Source organism: Scyliorhinus canicula, chromosome 18, assembly GCF_902713615.1.
Source record: "Scyliorhinus canicula chromosome 18, sScyCan1.1, whole genome shotgun sequence".
In the NCBI taxonomy this organism is placed as follows: Eukaryota; Metazoa; Chordata; class Chondrichthyes; order Carcharhiniformes; family Scyliorhinidae; genus Scyliorhinus; species Scyliorhinus canicula.
Genome location: NC_052163.1, coordinates 21,165,830 through 21,185,045, shown reverse-complemented (window position 1 = coordinate 21,185,045; position 19,216 = coordinate 21,165,830). Strand labels below are relative to the sequence as shown.

Genomic DNA, 19,216 nt, shown 5'->3' with positions numbered 1-19,216 from the left:
ACAATCTATCCCTTTCTAAAAATACCCCAGCATGCACGCACGCTCACACAAGCAAACAAACAAACAAAGGACAAACAGGTAGCTCCTCTGCAGAGATGACCTTGGGAGATTGGGCTTTAAAAAATAATGGATAAAGTTTGCAGGGGTTCAGTGCTGTCGATCTGGAGGTCTCACATATGAAAATGGGCCACTGGTCCAATTGGGGTTCTCACCAATGGAACTTTGGAATGGAGAAAAATATAGCTCCAGCATTCCCTCTTGTCTCACCCTCTCGGGTTTCCAAAGCCAGACAGTTCCACTCGGCTGAGGATTCTTAGCTGGATACTGCCAACCACTCTATTGCTGACGGTTCAACCCCGGCTGTATTCAAAATCACAATTCCAAAACTCAAATCTCATCCCGAACATGTGATTTCCAGTGAATCAATAGCCATTGCCTTTAATCCAGTCTTTTCCCCACCACTTGAAATATTTGCTTTGCAGACAAGCAATCAGCTCTTCCCCCTCAAGCACCATGCTGGTCAGGTGATTTATTGAAAAGGCATTGTTGCTTCCGATCCAAAGGTAAACTTTTGACCTTTTTGTTTAAAATCCAAATAATGCAATGCCCTTCCAGATTTTAAAAGGAAAATACAGTTTGTGAAGAAAGGGGGCGGGATTCTCCGGTCGGCGGCGCTGAAATTGCTTTCGCCGATCGGCCGGAGAATCTCCATTCGTGCCGAAATCGGATGCGGCGCCAATTTTACAATGCTCCCCCCCCCCCTTGAAAAGGGCGTACTTGCAGAGTACGCCACAGGACCTCACCTGCGGCCCTCCCCCGATGCTCCGACCCCGATGGGCCGAGTTCCCGATGGCGTGGAACACTTCTCCTTTTTATTTTCATGAACCTGGCGTGGCGGCTGCGGACTGAGTCCAGCGCCGCCACAGTCGGGGGGGCGGGGAGCCGTCCCACGGGCAGGGGGGCTTGGGCGGGGGCTGGGGGCACTGGTGGGGGCTGTTTCAGGGGTGGTGAGGCTGATTACAGGGGGAAGTTATTGGCAAGCTGGGTCCAAGTGCAGCTGGCACCATGTTGCACTGCGCGGCCACTGCAGGCTGCCGCCGTGCACGTGCGCAGTCACGGACCCGCCAATTCTCCGGCCGTATCCGCAGGTAAAGCTGGGGGCTGCCCCTGATGTCTCTCTCTGGCCTTTTTCCAACTTCCCTTTTCTTCTCACAGGTCCTTAAATGTACTGCTGCTGACCAGCTCTGCATGATTTTGGCATTCCAGTTGCTTTGTGTGAATATGAGCTGGTTATTGTTAATGCTTTTCAGAGATGGGTTTATAAACCTTTCTGGACCCTTTCCTTTTGCCAAATGGAGTGTTGTAATTCACTCGCGAGCACTTGCACCAGAATCCTGGTCCATATATGGGTTTTGTTGTATTGCTTTATGCAGTGATCTGTATAATCTGCTAGCATGTAAAGGGTTAACAACTGCATCATGGTGTTAGGCAACCACTAGAGGGCAGCACCAGATCCATGTATATAAACTGAACTCAGAGGATCGTCCCACCTCTTCGAACCTGGAGTGACTAGACAGCAGAGTGTTATATACAGCTTAGTTGGCACAGGTAGTTAAATATAGTTAATACTTCTTCTGATTTACTTTATCATCAGTTATAGTTGTGAAGAGTGAACAAACTCATTCGTATTTATATTCATTATTCATTAAATGTTATTTGCTTTAAATTGAAGACTGATAGTTTAATTGAACTACAACCGTCAGACCGTTCTGGGAATAAGTAAAGAATAATGATGTCTTTCAATCATGTAATATAACACTTAATAGTTTACATTCAACCTGAGTATCATGTTGACCACTGTCTGTACTTCACAATCAAGATATTTGCTGCTGCTTTTCAGCTGAATGAGGCACAGTCATAAATTGTGCAATTGTGGAAATATTTACTATTCGGTCAAATTGCCGATGGGTAAAATCTGTGAACATCAGTATTCATTCACCAATTACAATAAAGACAGGGCTAATCTCAGTAAAAAATCTGTAACTAGCTTGTATCATCAGCGGCTCCTGGACCCAGAAGGTCCTAAAAGTATCGTATTGGTGTGAGCTCGGACAATAGATCAGCTGCTGATTTGGTGGACGTTGTGACAAGTTCTGCAGCAGCCAGGAACTGCAGAGATGGATGAGCTGTTCCTAAATCGAGTTGTGACCAGGGTCCTCGTAGAAACAAGTCAATCGAGCAGGGGAGAGAATTTGAATCGGTGGGGATAGCGAGAAGAAACATACGGGGATGCTTTTCAGGAGGAAAGGGAAGATAAGCGACAGGTGGGGCTTTGGGAAGGACTTCCACAGCGTGGAACCTGAACAGCTCGAAACGTGGCCACCAAAAGCGGTGAATATGTGTTGTCCGTTTATAAAACTTGCAATGTAGTGTGAAGAACAAATTATCTGTGGCTGTATTATCTGTTCCCATTTTATTACCATCTTAAAATTCATGAATTGCAGCCCTGAAACGCATCATACCCGCAAGATTGTTTCTGAGGTAATGCTTCTCTCCGTCATTTGGATGTTGAAGTGATTCAAGCAGCAGAAAAAGCTGGAGATTTCTAGCTAACGAGCGATGTAATGGTGTATTGTAGACTAAATCAAGGTCTGTCACCAAGTCCATGTAAACGATAGGAACAGGGCTCCCAGAAAGAATTAATATACTGGTCAAATATATTTAGGAGGCAGCAGCTTCACCAAAATCCTGTGAGGATGGAAAGAGTTAATTCTCGTCATTGTTGAATTATCTTTCAAATTATGCTCATCAATAGTTCTATAGTGTAGGTCAGATAGGCTTCAGATGGTTTCACGGGTCGGCGCAACATCGAGGGCCGAAGGGCCCGTACTGCGCTGTAATGTTCTATGTTCTAATAGCTAGTGGACCAGTTTGAAGATGTCTGGTTGGAGGGGGGGAAGTGGCCAGCAGCAAGACCATGATGTGCTGGGGTCATGAAAGATGCTGCATAAACGCAAGTTTTTCTTCACTGCAATGGAAGATTTATCATAATGTGAACACCTCATTCTTCGGAGTTGGTTGGAGTGCAAACAAAGCAGAATGCTGCACACACAAGGTCCTGTGCAAATAGTATTACTGTATAAATGGCATAAAAGGTATAATTGGAATGGAAAAAAAGTTCGTTTAATAGCATAATGCAGCTGCATTGATTCACTTGACAAAGCCATTTGGTGCAGAACTATGGGATAATCATCTATTCACTTGACACAGGCATCCATTTATCAACTACTCATTTCAATGCAATACAAAGATGCTCAAAGTTCTACAATAACATGAAGTTGTTTTAAAGCTTGCTAACATTTTTCATGGCTTTTACAGATTCGTTAAGCATAGCAATGAAGTTAAGACTCTGCATCTAATGTTTTCTGTTCAATCAACGCAGGAAATATAAAAGTTTCATTAAAGTGTGGTTGTTTAATGAGCCTGGCCTCATTGATTTTCAAAGTAAACACATTTGGACAAATCAATTAGAAGTATGCCTGAGGGGGTAGTGAGTTTATTTTGAGCCATTGTAGTTTGGCCATAGACACGAGTAATCACTGTAGCCACAGGGGCAATGCAAAGTAACAGCAGCTATAATTAGGAAAAGAAAATGAGTCATGCGCAAGTTCTGATGGAATCAGTGCAACCATGTAATCTGGCTGATATGTAATTGTGCTTAACTTTCACAATTATTGCAATTTTTAATTGTTCATCCATGTGGGGAGTTGTTTTTCAAGTAGCCTGTCTTCAGTTCCACAGACCTGCTTCACAAAATAAAAAGATACTAAGTATACAGTGTATAAAGCAGACCGTTTGGCCCAACAAATCCATGTAGTGTTTTGGCCCCACTCAAGCCTCTTCTCTCCTCTCCATCTAATCCAGGGGTGGGCAAACTACGGCCCGCGGGCCGCATGCGGCCCGCTAAAGGTCTTTATGCGGCCCACCAAGTCATTAAAAAAAAAAAAAAAATTTTTTTTTAATTTTTAAAATTTTTTTAAGGTTAATGGGGGGGGGGGGGGGGGGGCTGTTGGGTTACTTACTGGTATAGGGTGGATACGTTGACTTGAGTAGGGAGATCATTGCTCAGCACAACGTCGAGGGCCGAAGGGCCTGTTGTGTGCTGTACTGTTCTATGTTCTATATGAGGCGCCCAGAATCATAACCGGGTGAAGTAATTATTTTACTTAATATACTATGCGGCCCTTTAAAATTGTGAATTTCTTAATGTGGCCCTTGCACGGAAAAGTTTGCCCACCCCTGATCTAATCCCACCAACATATATATTTCTCTCCTTCATGTCAGCTCATCCAACTTCCCCTTGAATACACCAATGGTATTTGTGTTAGCTACTTCCTGTGGTAGCGAGTGCCACATTCTCCCAATTCTCCGGGAAAAATATTATTCCTGAGTTCTTTTTCAGTGACTGTCTTATATTTCTGGCATCTAGTTCTTTTTTTAAATGAATTTAAAGTATCCAATCACTTTTTTTTCCAATTAAGGGGCAATTTAGTGCGACCAATCCACCTAGCCTGCACATCTTTTTAGGTTGTGGGGGTGAGACCCACTCAGACACGGGGAGAATGTGCAAACTCCACACGGACAATGACCCGGGACCGGGATTGAACCCAGTGCCGTGAGGCAGCAGTGCTAACCACTGTGCCACCATACCGCCTTCTGGCAACTAGTTCTGGTCTACCATATCAAAATGGGGAGAGGTGGCGGTATAGTTATATGGCCCTGACTAGTAATCCAGATCCCCCGAGCCTCAGGGAATGTGGGTTCTAATCCCACTACGGTGCGTTTTAAATTCAATCATTGAAAAAGCCCCTCTGGCTCATTTATGTCCTTTAGAGAAGGAAATCTGCCATCCTTACCTAGTCTTGTCTACATGTGACTCCAGACCCACAACAATGTGGTTGACCCCGAACTGCCCTCTGAAATGGCCTAGCAAGCCCACCCAGTTGTACTAAACTGCCACAGAAAGGTTCAAGAAGGCGGCTCACCATCACCTTCGCAAGGGCAATTGAAGATGGGCAAAAAAATCTTGGCCTTGCCAGCAATGCCCTCATCCCAAGGAAGAATGAAAAAGAAAATTCTTTCGTAATCTTGGAAACACCACGGCATCAGGTCTTCCCTTTTCGAGGGGAAAAAGCCCCGACCTGTTCAGTCTACCCTGAAGGTACAACTCTATCTGCATTTATTTTCTACCTTCTGATTCTGTGGTTTCCCCATCTCGATCAGTACCCTAAGCCATGATGGCGAGAACCCGACGTGGTTCAGGGTTCTCCAGGGTGGCTATGAAACTGGGATATGGATGACAATAACCTCCAGTTTTCCTCCAGTTTTTAATTTTGTCTTGGTGAAGCACAGAGTGCTACAGCTGACATGCAGCATGCGTGGAATCACAGAGCATGGCTGTTTTGGATCCTCCTTGACCAAGGAAGCAGATGCTCCCCAGACAGCGGAGGCAACTGTGGAATCTCGGTCCCTAGAAGGGTTCAAAATTGATATGGAGGAAATCATAGAATCCCTACAGTGCAGAAGGAGGCCATTCAGCCCTTCGGGTCTGCACTGAACCCCTGAAACAACACGCCACCCAAATCCACTTCCCAATAACCCCTCAACGTTGATTAGACTGTTAGTTCTTAAAAGTTGGTTTGGCACCGGGATCGGATGCATCCAAAGATTTTGGAGGAAGTACGAATGGAAATTACAGGGGCCGTTGGCCATAATCTTCCAATCTATCTAGACTCAGGGGAGGGGCCGGGGACTGGAGAATTGCAAATGTTCAAACAAGGTTGTATGGATCGCCCCAGCAATTACAGGCCAGACGTGGAGCCCCATCAGGGGTGGGCAAACCTCGAGAGACAATTATTCGGGATAGAATTATTAGTCACATTGAGAAATGTGGGTTGATTAGGAAGAGCCAGCATGGATTTCTGAAAGAGGATTCACGTTAAACTAACTGCTGGAGTTTTTTGAGAAGGTAACAGAGAGCGGCGACGAGGGCAATGCTTTTAATGTGGTGTGAGTGGAATTTTAAGAGGTGTCCGATGCAGTGTTACATTACAGATTTGTGAGAAAAGTTATAGCTCGTGGAATAAAAGAGACAGCAGCAACATAATAATAATCACTTATTGTCACAAGGAGGCTTCAATGAAGTTACTGTGAAAAGCCCCTTGTCGCCACATTCCGGCGCCTGTTCGGGGAGGCCAGTACGGGAATTTAAGGGAATTGAACCCGCGCTGCTGGCCTTGTTCTGCATTACAAGCCAGCTGTTTAGCCCACTGTGCTAAACCAGTCCCTGGAGGCAAAATTGGCTGAAAAATAGGAAGCCATCCTCGTGCGTCATAGATCCTTTATCTTTTTATTTAATTAATATTTTCTTTACCTCTCAATCACTCATTCCCCTCTGTTGATTATCTGTATGTGTGTGTGTAGAGTTGGGATAGTTAGAAAGGGGAGGGTTGGGAGAGAGGTATGAGTCAGTTACATTTATCTGTCTATTTAATTATAATACTGTACATAATAAAAGGTTACTTGCGTTAAAGTTACAAACCTGGTGACTGCAGTGTATTGGACTCAGCCAAGGTCCTCAGGTATTTTGAAGTCACTTGTGTTGTGACTCAGGGTCAAGGAATTGAATACGCACTAGCCCAGTGTGCGGTGACAGGACCCTTACATTTCCTGATTTTTATTAATGATCTAGATCTTGGTCTGCAGGGGACAATTTTGTGGATGACACAAAACTTGGAAGTATTGTAAACTGTGCGGGGGGGGGGGGGCAGCACGGTGGCCTAGTGGTTAGCACAGCTGCCTCATGGCGCTGAGGTCCCAGGTTCGATCCCGGCTCTGGGTCAGTGTCCGTGTGGAGTTTGCACATTCTCCCCGTGTCTGCGTGGGTTTCACCCCCACAACCCAAAAAATGTGCAGAGTAGGTGGATTGGCCATGCTAAAATTGCCCCTGAATTGGAAAAAATAATTGGGTACTCTAAATTGTTTTTAAAAACTGTGCAGAGGGCAGTATAGAAATTTGAAAGGGCAGAGACAAGTTGGTGTAATGGGCAGATAGGTGGCAGATGAGGTGCAACGCGGAGAAATGTGTGGTGATGCATTTTGGTAGGAGGAACATGGAGAGACACAATAAAGTAAGGAGTAAAATTCTTGAAGTTGTGCAGGAGTAAAAGGACCTGGGTGGATCTGTGCATAGATCATTAAAGGTGACAGGACAGGTGGAGAGAGAGAGCAGTTAATAAAACTTATAGTAAGGGCAGCACGGTGGCCTAGTGGTTAGCACAACTGCCTCACGGCGCCGAGGTCCCAGGTTCGATCCCGGCTCTGGGTCACTGGCCGTGTGGAGTTTGCACATTCTCCCCGTGTCTGCGTGGGTTTCACCCCCACAACCCAAAAATGTGCAGAGTAGGTGGATTGGACACGCTAAATTGCCCCTTAATTGGAAAAAATAATTGGGTAATCTAAATTTATAAAAAAAAAATAAAACTTATAGTATTCTGGGCTTTATTAATAGGGGCATAGAGGAGCAAGGAGATTATGCTGAATTTATACAAGATGCAAGTTGGACCTCAGCTGGAATATTGTGTACAGTTTTGGCCATCTCACTATAGAGAGGATGTGACACAGTGGAAAGAGTGCAGAAGAGGTTTACAAAGGAGTGTTCCAGGGATGAGAAACCTCAGAGTTTATATAGCTGCCCCAGTTCAGTTTCTGATCAATGGTGACCACCAGGATGTTGATAGTGGGGGATTCGGTGATGGTATTGGCAAGGTTGGACACTTTTTTTTCAAAATAGTCATTATGGGCGGCAGGGTAGCGCACGGAGTCTGCACATTTTCCCCGTGTCTGCGTGGGTTTCCTCAGGGTGACCCGGTTTCCTCCCACAGTCCAAAGATATGCAGGTTAGGTGCATTGGCCATGCTAAATTGCCCTTAGTGTTCAAAAAGGTTAGGTGGGGTTATTGGGTCACGGGGATAGCGTGGTGGTGTGGGCTTGGGTGGGGTGCTCTTTCCAAGGGCTGTTGCAGACTCGATGGGTCGAATGGCCTCCTTCTGCACTGTAAATTCTATGATTCTACCTGGCATTTATGTGGTGTTCATGTTACTTGCCACTTTTCTGTCCAAGCCTGAATGTTTTCCAGGCTGTGCTGTATGTGGGCACTCGCTCACCACAGTGAAGCTTCGATGGAAAGTTTGAGTCTTGGGTACAGTATCAAGGCTGTCAGAGGAAGCACTTCCAAGGACACTCTGAAGGCTTAGCTTTGGTTCTTTGTTATCAACTTTGAGTACTGTGATCAGCCAAGATCGATATCCCTGGCAGAAGCAAATAAAGGAAAGGGTGGCTACCATCTAAAGCAAGAGCATATCAGAGGCAGAGAGTAAATGCAAACAGAGGAAATACCTAGCTGCAACTCACCCAAAACTCTATTGGCAACAGAACCTTCCAAGGCAGATAATTCTTCTCAGTCACCGACATCCCCACCGAAACCCAACCAAAGACTCCAGGTGATGAATATAGCCATCTTTATCTCGAAGGATGAACATGAGCATGTAGGCACGCACTTGAGGAGTTGCAAATGGTACTGCAGCCATCAATGAGCCTATCCCCATTTCTGACCTTCGGGTGGAGCGAAGATTATTGGTGCAGCAGCGGAAGATGGTTTGGCTAAAGGCACCACCCTAAGGAACTCCTGCAATGGTGTCTCAGGACTGAAATGATTGATTCCCAACAACCACAGCCACCTTCCTTTGAGCTGGGTCTGACTCCCAAGTAGTGGAGAGTTTTCCCCTGATTCCCATTAACCTGAATTTTGCGGGGGCTTTTTGTGGCTACATGAAAATGAAATGAAAATCGCTTATTGTCACGAGTAGGCTTCAATGAAGTTACTGTGAAAAGCCCCTAGTCGCCACATTCCGGCGCCTGTCCAGGGAGGCTGGTACGGGCCTTGATGTCAAGGGCAGTCACACTTGCCTCAAATTTGAATAGCTTTGTTAATGTAATGATACTGTTAGTTTCTGCGTCACAAAGTGTGCAAAGCTGTCAAGCCTGCAAAATTATTTATTTTGCGAACCTGCCCACAGTCAGTGGGTTAATGTAGAACAATGTCAAGTTGCGTGCAAGGGGTGGAACATGAAACTAAATAATATTTGTGTTGCCCTCCCATGCAAGTTATTTGCGAGTGGAATGCAGTTCCGTTCTGGGGAAAGCTAAGTGATGTGGAGTCTGGAAAAACAAGGGAGAAATTCTGCATAATTTGTTGCAATCCCGACAGCTTTGGGAATTCTTTCAATCTGGACTCAGAAAGCTGGAATGAACTCTCCACGCTCACAGTCCGAGACCCTGAGTAAAATTAATTTTGTCAGTTCCAAAATTGCCTTTTCTGAAAGCGAATCAGCATAAAAAGCAAAGAAATATAGCACAGATAAATTATTAAGGTGCAACGCAGTGGCATGTCCTTCAACATTCAAAACGCAAGTGTTGTTTGAATCCTTCCCTTTCAGCAAATCCATTTAAAACTGCCTGGGTTCTCAAACCTGCCCCCTGCTAGTTCAATTGGTGACACAGTACATGTGCATCTGAGCCAGCGAATCTGGTCTTTGCTGTATGGGCAGTGACATGAGCGCTGGAGACACCACATTGAGTGAGCGATCCTGAACTGGGCCAGCACCATACTTCAGCATGAGTCAGTGTTTACATGCCAGCAGTCGGAAAATTGAACTGCGTCTTGTACCACCCCATTTAATGGGTGACACAAGCTTCCAAAGAATTAAATGCCATATGACCATGAGACGTAGGAGCAGACGCAGGCCCTTCGGATCTGCACCGCTATTCAATGAGATCATGGTCAACCTAATGTGACAATCCTCCCCTCCACTTTCCTGCCTTATCCCCATAACTCTTGATTCCCTTACTGATAAAACATCTGTCTGTCTCAGACTCGATCATACTTAACAACCCAGTTTTTGACAGTTCACAGATTCACTACACTCTGAGTTAAGAAATTCCTCCTCATCTCCGTCTTAAAAGGGCTTCCCCTTTCTCTGAGATTATGCCCTCTGGACCCAGAGCCTCACACAAGGGGAAACAACCTCTTAGCTTCGACCCCACCAAGCCAGCTGAGAATCCTGTATGTCTCAATAAGGTCTGCTGTCATTCTTCTAAACCCCAATAAGTACAGGCCCAATCTACTCAACCTCTCCTGATAAGAAAACCCCTTCATAACCCAGGATCAACCTTGTGAACCTTCTCTGGGCTGCCTCCAATGCCAGTATATCTTTCCTTAAAAAGGGGACCAAACTGTTCACAATATTCCAGGTGTGGTCTAACTCGGGCCTTTATTTAGTTTTAGCAAGACTTCCCTATTTTTATACTCCATTCCCTTTGCCACAGGACTTTCCATTACCCTTTTTACCAGAGTGGTCACACCAGTTAGGGAAAAGTGCCACAATTTGACCATTTGGTCAATTGCATTGGAGGTGGTGTAGAAGTCAGTAGCAAAATATTTAACAGTCAGTTCTGAAACCAAATTAAAGTTTTCACTACTTTTGCTACAGAATGATGGTACGGAGTCCTCCCTGGTCAATGTTCAGTATCTGCTATATATCTAACACACATCTGTTGTGTGTTTCATTTGTTTGGATTAGCTACTTGTAGCTTTTTTCCAACATGGTGTTTATCCCTTGCTTTTGAAGATTTGAAGTTGTTTACTCAGAGATTTAAAAATAAGTACTTTTTTAAAACATCTGGCTTTAAATAGTGTGTGATACTACAGCCTGTGACATAATGTATACTCTTTACAGCTCCCTTACTTATAAAATGACCTCTTTATAATAGGAATGTTGTGATGATTTACGTCATGCATTTCTCCTGTTAACCATCACGCTAATGGAACCACTCGGCTAGATACCAGCAATGGGAATATTCAAACTGGGGTCAAATTTAACTTTTCCTCTTGAGAAATGTCCACCTAATACATTGTTTTCAGCATTGATTCCTCTCCCTTAAGCAATGTGAGTAATTATTGCCTTTGGGTTTACTGTGGTTTGGGAGAGCTGATTTACATTGCATTGAAGACGGCGACGATATCATCATCCAGTGTAATAATGGAAGAAATCTGACAGCAAAGTCTGGCATGTTCTGTTAAATGTGGAAATCCAGACGTTCTTGTCAGGGATTCCCTGCTGCTCCCCCCCCCACCCCCCGGTGCACTGCTGCAGATCTCTCCGATAGACTCGGTGTTGAAATGTCCGTGCTCATGTGAAGTAGCTGCACTTGTCCATTGGGTTTGCACCTCAAGTTGGGACAGGTGCATTCAAGATTGTTCGTTTTTAATGGCAAGGAAAATGATCATTATTGCTGAACAACCTCTCTGGTCCCGAAAAGTTAATTTCAGAAATATCAATTCTCATTCCCTCAGGAGGAAATTGGTGTTGGAGATCTTTTTGAATGTAATTCTTTTGCATTTTCTGTCTGTCTCATTTATCTCTCTTCATCCAAACTTTATTCAAACTTCCCAGTCTTTATTTTTGCACGATTCAAATCTAATTGATATTTCTTGCTTTCTACTTCCTAATTAGACTCTGTTCAAATTCTTTTCAAATTACGTTGAAACCGCGTGACATTCTGAAATCCTGTCAACTTGTGAAATTGAACTGTGTAAGACTCACTTGCCCGTGCCCTCTGGGATCTACAGTCGCAGTGTTGCATCGCCTGTAAAAAAAAACCCAATTAACACACACGTGTCACAGCATTGCTAAAATTAAAGTTAGCGTGTAATTGGATCCTTATTTAAAATGTAAATTGTAACCAGGCTATAACTGTCTCTTTTAGACTTACACTATATTTGGTCTGCACTATCTATTTGAAATGAATAGTGTAGTAATCCAGGAGCCATGAAGAGGAAGGCTGAACAGGTTCAGTTTAACTCAAAAGATAAAGCCCCTACTGCATGTACAAAACAAAAATCCCAGCCCGGGCCTAGCGGAAATCCCAGTCCAGGTTTGGGGGAAGCATTGGGGGACACACGGTAGCACAGTGGTTAGCACAGTTCCTTCACAGCTCCGGGGTCCCAGCTTTTCTCCGGATGCTCCGGTTTCCTCCCACAGTCCAAAGATGTACAGGTTAGGTGGATTGGCCGTGCTAAATTGCCCTTAGCGTCCAAAAGGTTGGGAGGGGTTACTGGATTACGGGGATAGGGTGGAGGTGTGGGCTCAGTTAGGGTGCTCTTTCCAAGGGCCGCTGCAGACTCGATGGGCTGAATGGCCTCCTTCTGCACTATAAATTCAATGATTCTATGACTCACTAATGAGTCCCAACTGGTTGGGCCTCCACCCACTACCTCAGGAACTTGTACTCTCTGAGCCCCACGGGGAGAATAACTAATGATCTCCATGATCCTCGTGAGGGTTATCAAATCCCTCTCTTCCCCCGCCCACCGCTTCCCCGCCCTAAATCCAGATCACCACCCCTCACTCCAACCCCGATGAGGCCTCCTTTGCTTCTTGACCCACGGCCTCTGATCAACTGCCAGCGCCAGATTGGGGGTTGTGAAGCGGCTCGGGGATGATCGCTTCCTGGCAGCGGGTCAAAGGGCCACTGATGGGAACTCCTCTTCGATACGGACCTCTAGCTCAGAGTCAGTTGTCTCAGTCTCCGCTTCTGAAACCGAATCTCTGTCCTCGAGGGGAATGACTCTTGACTTCCCCATGGACTGAGTCCCCTGCCCGAGGTGAGCGCAAAGGACATTGAGGGCATCAACCCATCTCATACCCAATGTAGTAACCCAGGAGACACAAAAAAGAAAGCTAAACAGCTTTACTTTTACTCAAAATATAAAGCCGCTACCGCAGCATGCAACACTAATATCCCAGTCCGGTACTAATATCCCAGCCTGGGACTGTCGGAACTCCTGGTCCAGGTCTGGAAGCAGCATTTAAAGCGCTCACTAATGAGTTCCAGCTGGGAGGGCCTCCGCCCACTACTACGTGAACTCGTACTCCACGGGCCCCATGGGCAGGTCAATTAGTGATCCCTCGTGGTCCTTGTGAGGGTTGTCACAAATAGCTACAAAGGGCGAAGCTCCATTGTAGGGCCTATGATATGCTTACTGCAGACTGCAAATCACATATTCCCCAAACATTGCTTGTATTTGTATTTTCAAATTCAAAATTGACTAGCTTTTCGCCTCCCTTTCACCACAATCCTTTAGCAGCCATTTATTTATTCACTCCTTCCAAACCTTTACCCTGATCCATCCTCATTGCTCCCCTTGGTATGTTGATGGTAGAGAGGTCCATCAATGACTGCTGGTGTAGGGAGGCCCATCAATGACTGCTGGTGTAGGGAGGTCCATCAATGGCTGCTGGTGTAGGGAGGTCCATCAATGGCTGCTGGTGCAGGGAGGTCCATCAATGGCTGCTGGTGTAGGGAGGGCCATCCATGGCTGCTAGTGCAGGGAGGTCCATCAATGGCTGCTGATGGTGGGAGGGCCATCAATGGCTGCTGGTGTAGGGAGGTCCATCAATGGCTGCTGGTGTAGGTAGGTCAATCAATGGTTGCTTGTGTAGGGATGTCCATCAATGGCCAGTGACGTAGGGAGGTCCATCAATAGCCGCTGACGTAGGGAGGTCCATTGATGACCGCTGGTGTAGGGAGGTCCATCAATTGCTGCTGGTGTAGGGAGGTCCACCAATGGCCACTGACGTAGGGAGGTCCATCAATGGCTGCTGGTGTAGGGAGGTCCATCCATGGCCACTAACGTAGGGAGGTCCATCAATGGCTGCTGGTGTAGGGAGGTCGATCAATGGCCGCTGGTGTAGGAAGGTCCATTGATGGCCGCTGGTGTAGGGAGGTCCATCAATGACCGCTGGTGTAGGGAGGTCGATCAATGGCCGCTGGTGTAGGAAGGTCCATTGATGGCCACTGACGTAGGGAGGTTCATCAATGGCTGCTGCTGCAGGGTGGTCCATCAATGGCTGCTGGTATAGGGAGGTCCATCCATGGCCACTGACGTAGGGAGGTCCATCAATGACCGCTGGTGTAGGGAGGTCCATCAATTGCTGCTGGTGTAGGGAGGTCCATCAATGGCTGCTGCTGCAGGGAGGTCCATCAATGGCTGCTGGTGTAGGGAGGTCGATCAATGGCCGCTGGTGTAGGGAGGTCGATCAATGGCCGCTGGTGTAGGGAGGTCCATTGATGGCCGCTGGTGTAAGGAGGTCCATCGATGGCGGTTGGTTTAGGAAGGGTCATCGATGGACTGCCTACAAACAGTGTGATTCTTTGATACACAATGAAGAATGAATAGGTCTGGAAGAATTTTGCCGGCTGGATGGTCTGCTTCAGATAGAAAGTGTGGTGAACTAAAGGAAATGCTCCACATACTGATGTTCGTTTTGTTGTGGTTCTGTTTCAGAGGGTTTAGCAGTGGGAGTTGGATTTGGCGCGATCGGCAAGACTGCATCTGCAACGTTTGAAAGTGCACGGTAAGCCTGTACATCTTTCACAGTCTGAGGTCTTCCTGACCCGCAATCTGTCAGTTACAACGGAGAGGAAATTCCTGACTTTTGGCCACGCCTTGTTTCAGCTGCTGTCTTCTTTCAGCAAAGGGAAATTCTGATCGTGTGGCTCAGTTTTCAAAATAAGAGGCGGAAATTACCTTCTCAGACCTGCTGAGAGAGAATGACAAAATATGGGTGGAAGCGTACAGTTTGGGAATTCCACTGAACTGACAGCATGTTCAGGAGGACATGTAGCAAACATGATTTTGCGTATTTCACCCAGAGTGGTAGATGTGACAATAAACATGTGGCGGGGCGCGGTTGATGGATACAGAGGCAGAGCGGACTCCGAGCTGATTCAAATATTGTTGCACTATATTGTTATGGTGCTGGCAGTCTGAACATCCTGGTGTGTAATCTTTAAGCACTGCACCATTATCGCCCTAGCCTTCAGCTGCCAAGGCGCTTAAGCTCCAGAATTGCCTCCCTAAATCCCTCTTGACATTCCATCTCATTCTCTTCCTTTAAGACGATCCTTAAGAACCAATCTCTTTGGCCAAGTTTTTGCTTCCCTGTCCTAATTATCTTCCTTTAGGGGTCGGTGCCGTTTTGTTTGATAACTAATCTGTGAAGTTCCCTGAGAAAGTAAAGTTTTGCCACATTATTTTTTTGCCATATATACAGGTAGGTTGTTGTTATAATGAGCACACCGTAAGCTGTTACAAAAGTTACTCTTGCATGAAAAGAACAAAAAGAGTTTTAGGTCTGGGAGCCTTGAACATCAGTCTGAACATTGTATAACCAGGAGCTACTGTTTTCTATGGCGCCAACTCAAGTGTTATGTAGGCTGCCCCTAAACGTTAGAGTACGTAACAAGAATTCTTTCGATAAAGGTTTTCTTGACAGTCTGAACCTTCTTCCTTTAAGCACATTTGGCGGGCAGCACGGTGGCGCAGTGGGTTAGCCCTGCGGCCTCACGGCGCCGAGGTCCCAGGTTCGATCCCGGCTCTGGGTCACTGTCCGTGTGGAGTTTGCACATTCTCCCCGTGTCTGCGTGGGTTTCGCCCCCACAACCCAAAGATGTGCAGGGTAGGTGGATTGGCCACGCTAAATTGCCCCTTAATTGGAAAGAAATGAATTGGGTACTCTAAATTTATTTAAAAAAAGCACATTTGGGTGTCAAATTGGCCCTGGGCATCTGTCAATCCTGCTCCCCAACCATCTGTGAGCAGAAATGCAAGGAGAGATTGGGGGAACCTGTACTCTGGATTTCTCCTCTCCCTGTGGGAAGGCATCTGGTCTTTGTTTTACATCTCTGCGCTGTGGCGTGCCTGGGATCAATATTTCACAGAGCGGGGCGGATTGAAGCTCTGAACAGAGCATCCGACAAACTGCACCACTGTGACACAGAGCCCATTTATTAAATTAAAGTTCAAAGAATAAATAGTAACTGTATCTGGCAACCGTTACGTATAAAACCTTCCTCGATCCTGACCTTTAAAACCAACTAAAAATGTTGTTCCTCGATCGAGGTCAGGTCACGCTTTGAACATCTCTTCATACTCTGCAGCGAAGTAGCTTTTATCTTTTTCATGGTTTATTGGGAATACTCTGGTTACGCAGGCAGAACAAAAACCCGGTCTAGTTCCAGTATATTCAACAGACTTTAAATACCATAGGTTTGCGCAGGCTGCTTTGCTGCCTTTCAAGAATAGAGAACTCAGAGATACATTTCAGCCTTTGAACAGCACTGAACAAAACAGGATTTATATTTCCTGACGCTGCAGCGGGTGGGGAAACACCTTCTTTGAAGCTCTGACTTTAGTTAAGAGTCCAACATTTTGTGGGATCCTCTTCCACTGCAAACGTTTTCCATTTGTCAACACTTGCATCGCTGCAGAAGCTGAGGGTCGGGTAACATAAGATGAAACAGTTGTGCTGTAGAAAGGGGACGATAAAGACCCAGGAGGCCGAGTAGTCGGGTGAACTCGGTTTATTCACGGTCAAAAGAATCTGCCCTAAGGCAGCATTACATGCCAGTCCCTGCCCGGGCCGGCCTTTATACAAAACAATTATGAGCCACAGCTGGGCAGGCTCAGCCCACAAGCAGGGAAGCTCATGTTCCATGGTCCCATGGGGAGATCCGTCAGGCTATCTCTGTGGGCCTCGTGGGGGTTAGTACAAATACACCACCTCTTTTTGGTGTCCTTTGAGTAAAATATCATAACTTCTCTCACTAAATGCACAACCTGCCTCGATTACAGATGCTCAGCATCATTTTAGCGAACCAGGCATCGGGTCGATCAGGCCGATTGGATTTCAAGTTAATCCTTCGTACTTCAGAGTGTGGCTGAAATGTCCAGCTCCCAGAAGTCTTGGGTCGGCCTCCATTTTCTTCACGTGGAGCTAAATTTGTCTTCACACGATCAGCAGGAGGCCATCTTGCCTTTCACTGCAGTCGCCTTCCCACGACCAACAGCAAGAACACGCACAAAGGGCAACGTTTTACGGCCCTTCCCGCTAGCTGGCTTTCCGCTCCCACCACCGTCAATGGAACTTTGAACAGCTCATCGCATTTTGCGGCCCCGCCATGGCAGCCAAAAGCAGGCATGTGGTGTTTAAAGCTTGCCCCACCGCAGTTTTTAATCTTGCGTTCCCCTGCCAGAACTCAATTTTCTGTCAGTAAACAAAGGAGTTTTATGTGCTTGATACTGGCAGTTCTGTGCCAATGCATTGGACATTCTTAGACCCAGAACAGTTGCTGCCCGATGCTTTCACCCTATTTCGCAGATTTCAGCCCTTGTTAATGCTTCAAGACCATTCATGAGTCCCTCAGAATAAGGAAAATGTTTTATCAGAGTGAAATCTTCTCGAGATGAATAAAACAACATTGGTGTCTGAAATCCCGTTGAGCTAAAAAGGCGTAGTTTCTATGAACCAGGACAGCAAGGAATTAACGGAGCCAGGTTTATTGCAGCCTTCTGTCTAAACCTGTAACCTGAACCATTGGCCAGCTTCCTGCAGCTGCAAGCCTTATAACTTTGTGGTACAATACTCAAATGTTGCTCCTGAGCAGACCCTCTCAATGGGAGTAGGTGAGTGTTATGATCTGTGCTCCTGTGTTGTAACCAAAGATAATATAACCTTTGCCGTACTGCAGGAATAAGGAGCATTTCTTTCAGCCATCGGAGAGTTAATTGCTCCATATTTGAGAGAGTTAATCGGGCACAATGTGTTGTGGGGTTTCTGTGTATCCCACAAAGTAGACCTGTGAGGACAGAAGATTCTTTCCGGAGGCTATTAGTTCAGTACAGCAATCGGAAGTTGGAATTTCCTGTTGAGGTTTCAGCAGCCTTGACTTTATTCTGAACGTCTTCAACATGGTGATAAATTTGCGGATTATCTCAACCTTGCAGCATTCCATGTTCAATGCATCGACCAGCTTGCGCCACAGGTTAAAAACGCAAAGATATGCAGCAAAGTCCTGCTGCTGTAATCCAGTTTTGCACTTTTCCATTCTTCTCTGCCTTGTTTAGTATTATGTTCCGTCACTGGAAATGCAACACCTTCTCGCATTACCGTGGCACATTACTGCTTCTGTGAACGCTGAGTTTGTCTCAGACATCACCTGATGGTACCAGAAGTGTTGTACGACTTTATTGGACTGTGGGAATTAAACTTCTTGTGCTTGCAGCAGCACGTTGCCGTGCATGTATTGGTAAGTCGCAGTATAACTAATTAATGAATCTATTCTCCACAAATTTGCGATGTCCTCGGTGTTACGGGCCAGGGTTTAGAAAACTCCAAAGTGCATCATGGAGTTCACCTGACCCGCAACTGTTTATTAATTTGATTACGAGGGGCACAAGGGCCTACTTTTCAGTGTTATTCGGCAGAGGCGTTCAACATTTTTAATCAAAACAAAGTTTATTCCACCAACTCAGTTAACATTTCTATAAACACACATTTTTATCAACTTCAAACATGAATACCCCACACAACTACAGTTCTCTCTCTATATATAACCCTTAATAACTTCCCTTTCTGCTGTTTCACATTGATAACAACATCCACTGTACCAGGAAAACCCTTTTAACAAAACAGTAGGTTTGAATTCTTTCCAGAAAACAGTTATCACTTTTAAATTATCAAGTGAGCTGGACACCTTTTAACACACAGGGGTCGAGAGAAGAGAAGCCTTCTTCGTCTGACTCCAGCTTCCAACTTTTAAACCGAAAGTAAAACACAGAGCCACAGCCAGCTCCCAGCTCAAAATGAAAGTAAACCCCAGAGCCACAGCCCAGCTCCACCCACACAATGACACCGCTGAAGCCATTTGATAATACAAACATTTCTGAAGGGGACACTCACATAACACTCGCTCAGTGATATATAGATCGCAGATGAATCGTGTGCCAGGAACACCAACTTGTTCGTACAGTGGGGTCAAGAGAGCAGTAATGGTGGCATTGATCATCCAATTCCAGTTCATGTGGGGGAGTTTGGAACACTGAATCAACTGCGATACAACTTTGTCAGACTTTCAACAAATACTCAATACTGTTCTATTCAATTAAATATTAAATTACGTTGTTATGTTTGTAAGAATGTGCAGTAACATCGACTGAGCTCTTGGTGAATTTAAGTTTCGGTTCTTGTTCAGG

General features: G+C 45.7%; 1 protein-coding gene across 3 annotated transcripts in view; it reads left to right on the top strand.

Moving 5' to 3' along the window:
* The window catches only part of LOC119953648 (zinc transporter ZIP11-like), a 762,231-nt gene that overhangs the window by 520,629 nt on the left and 222,386 nt on the right, over positions 1 to 19,216 (top strand). For all 3 annotated transcript variants that reach the window (XM_038778122.1, XM_038778121.1, XM_038778123.1), the window contains one exon: positions 14,468 to 14,537. In XM_038778122.1, coding sequence (XP_038634050.1) covers positions 14,468 to 14,537 — 70 coding nt within the window. The remainder of the gene's footprint in view (positions 1 to 14,467; positions 14,538 to 19,216) is intronic.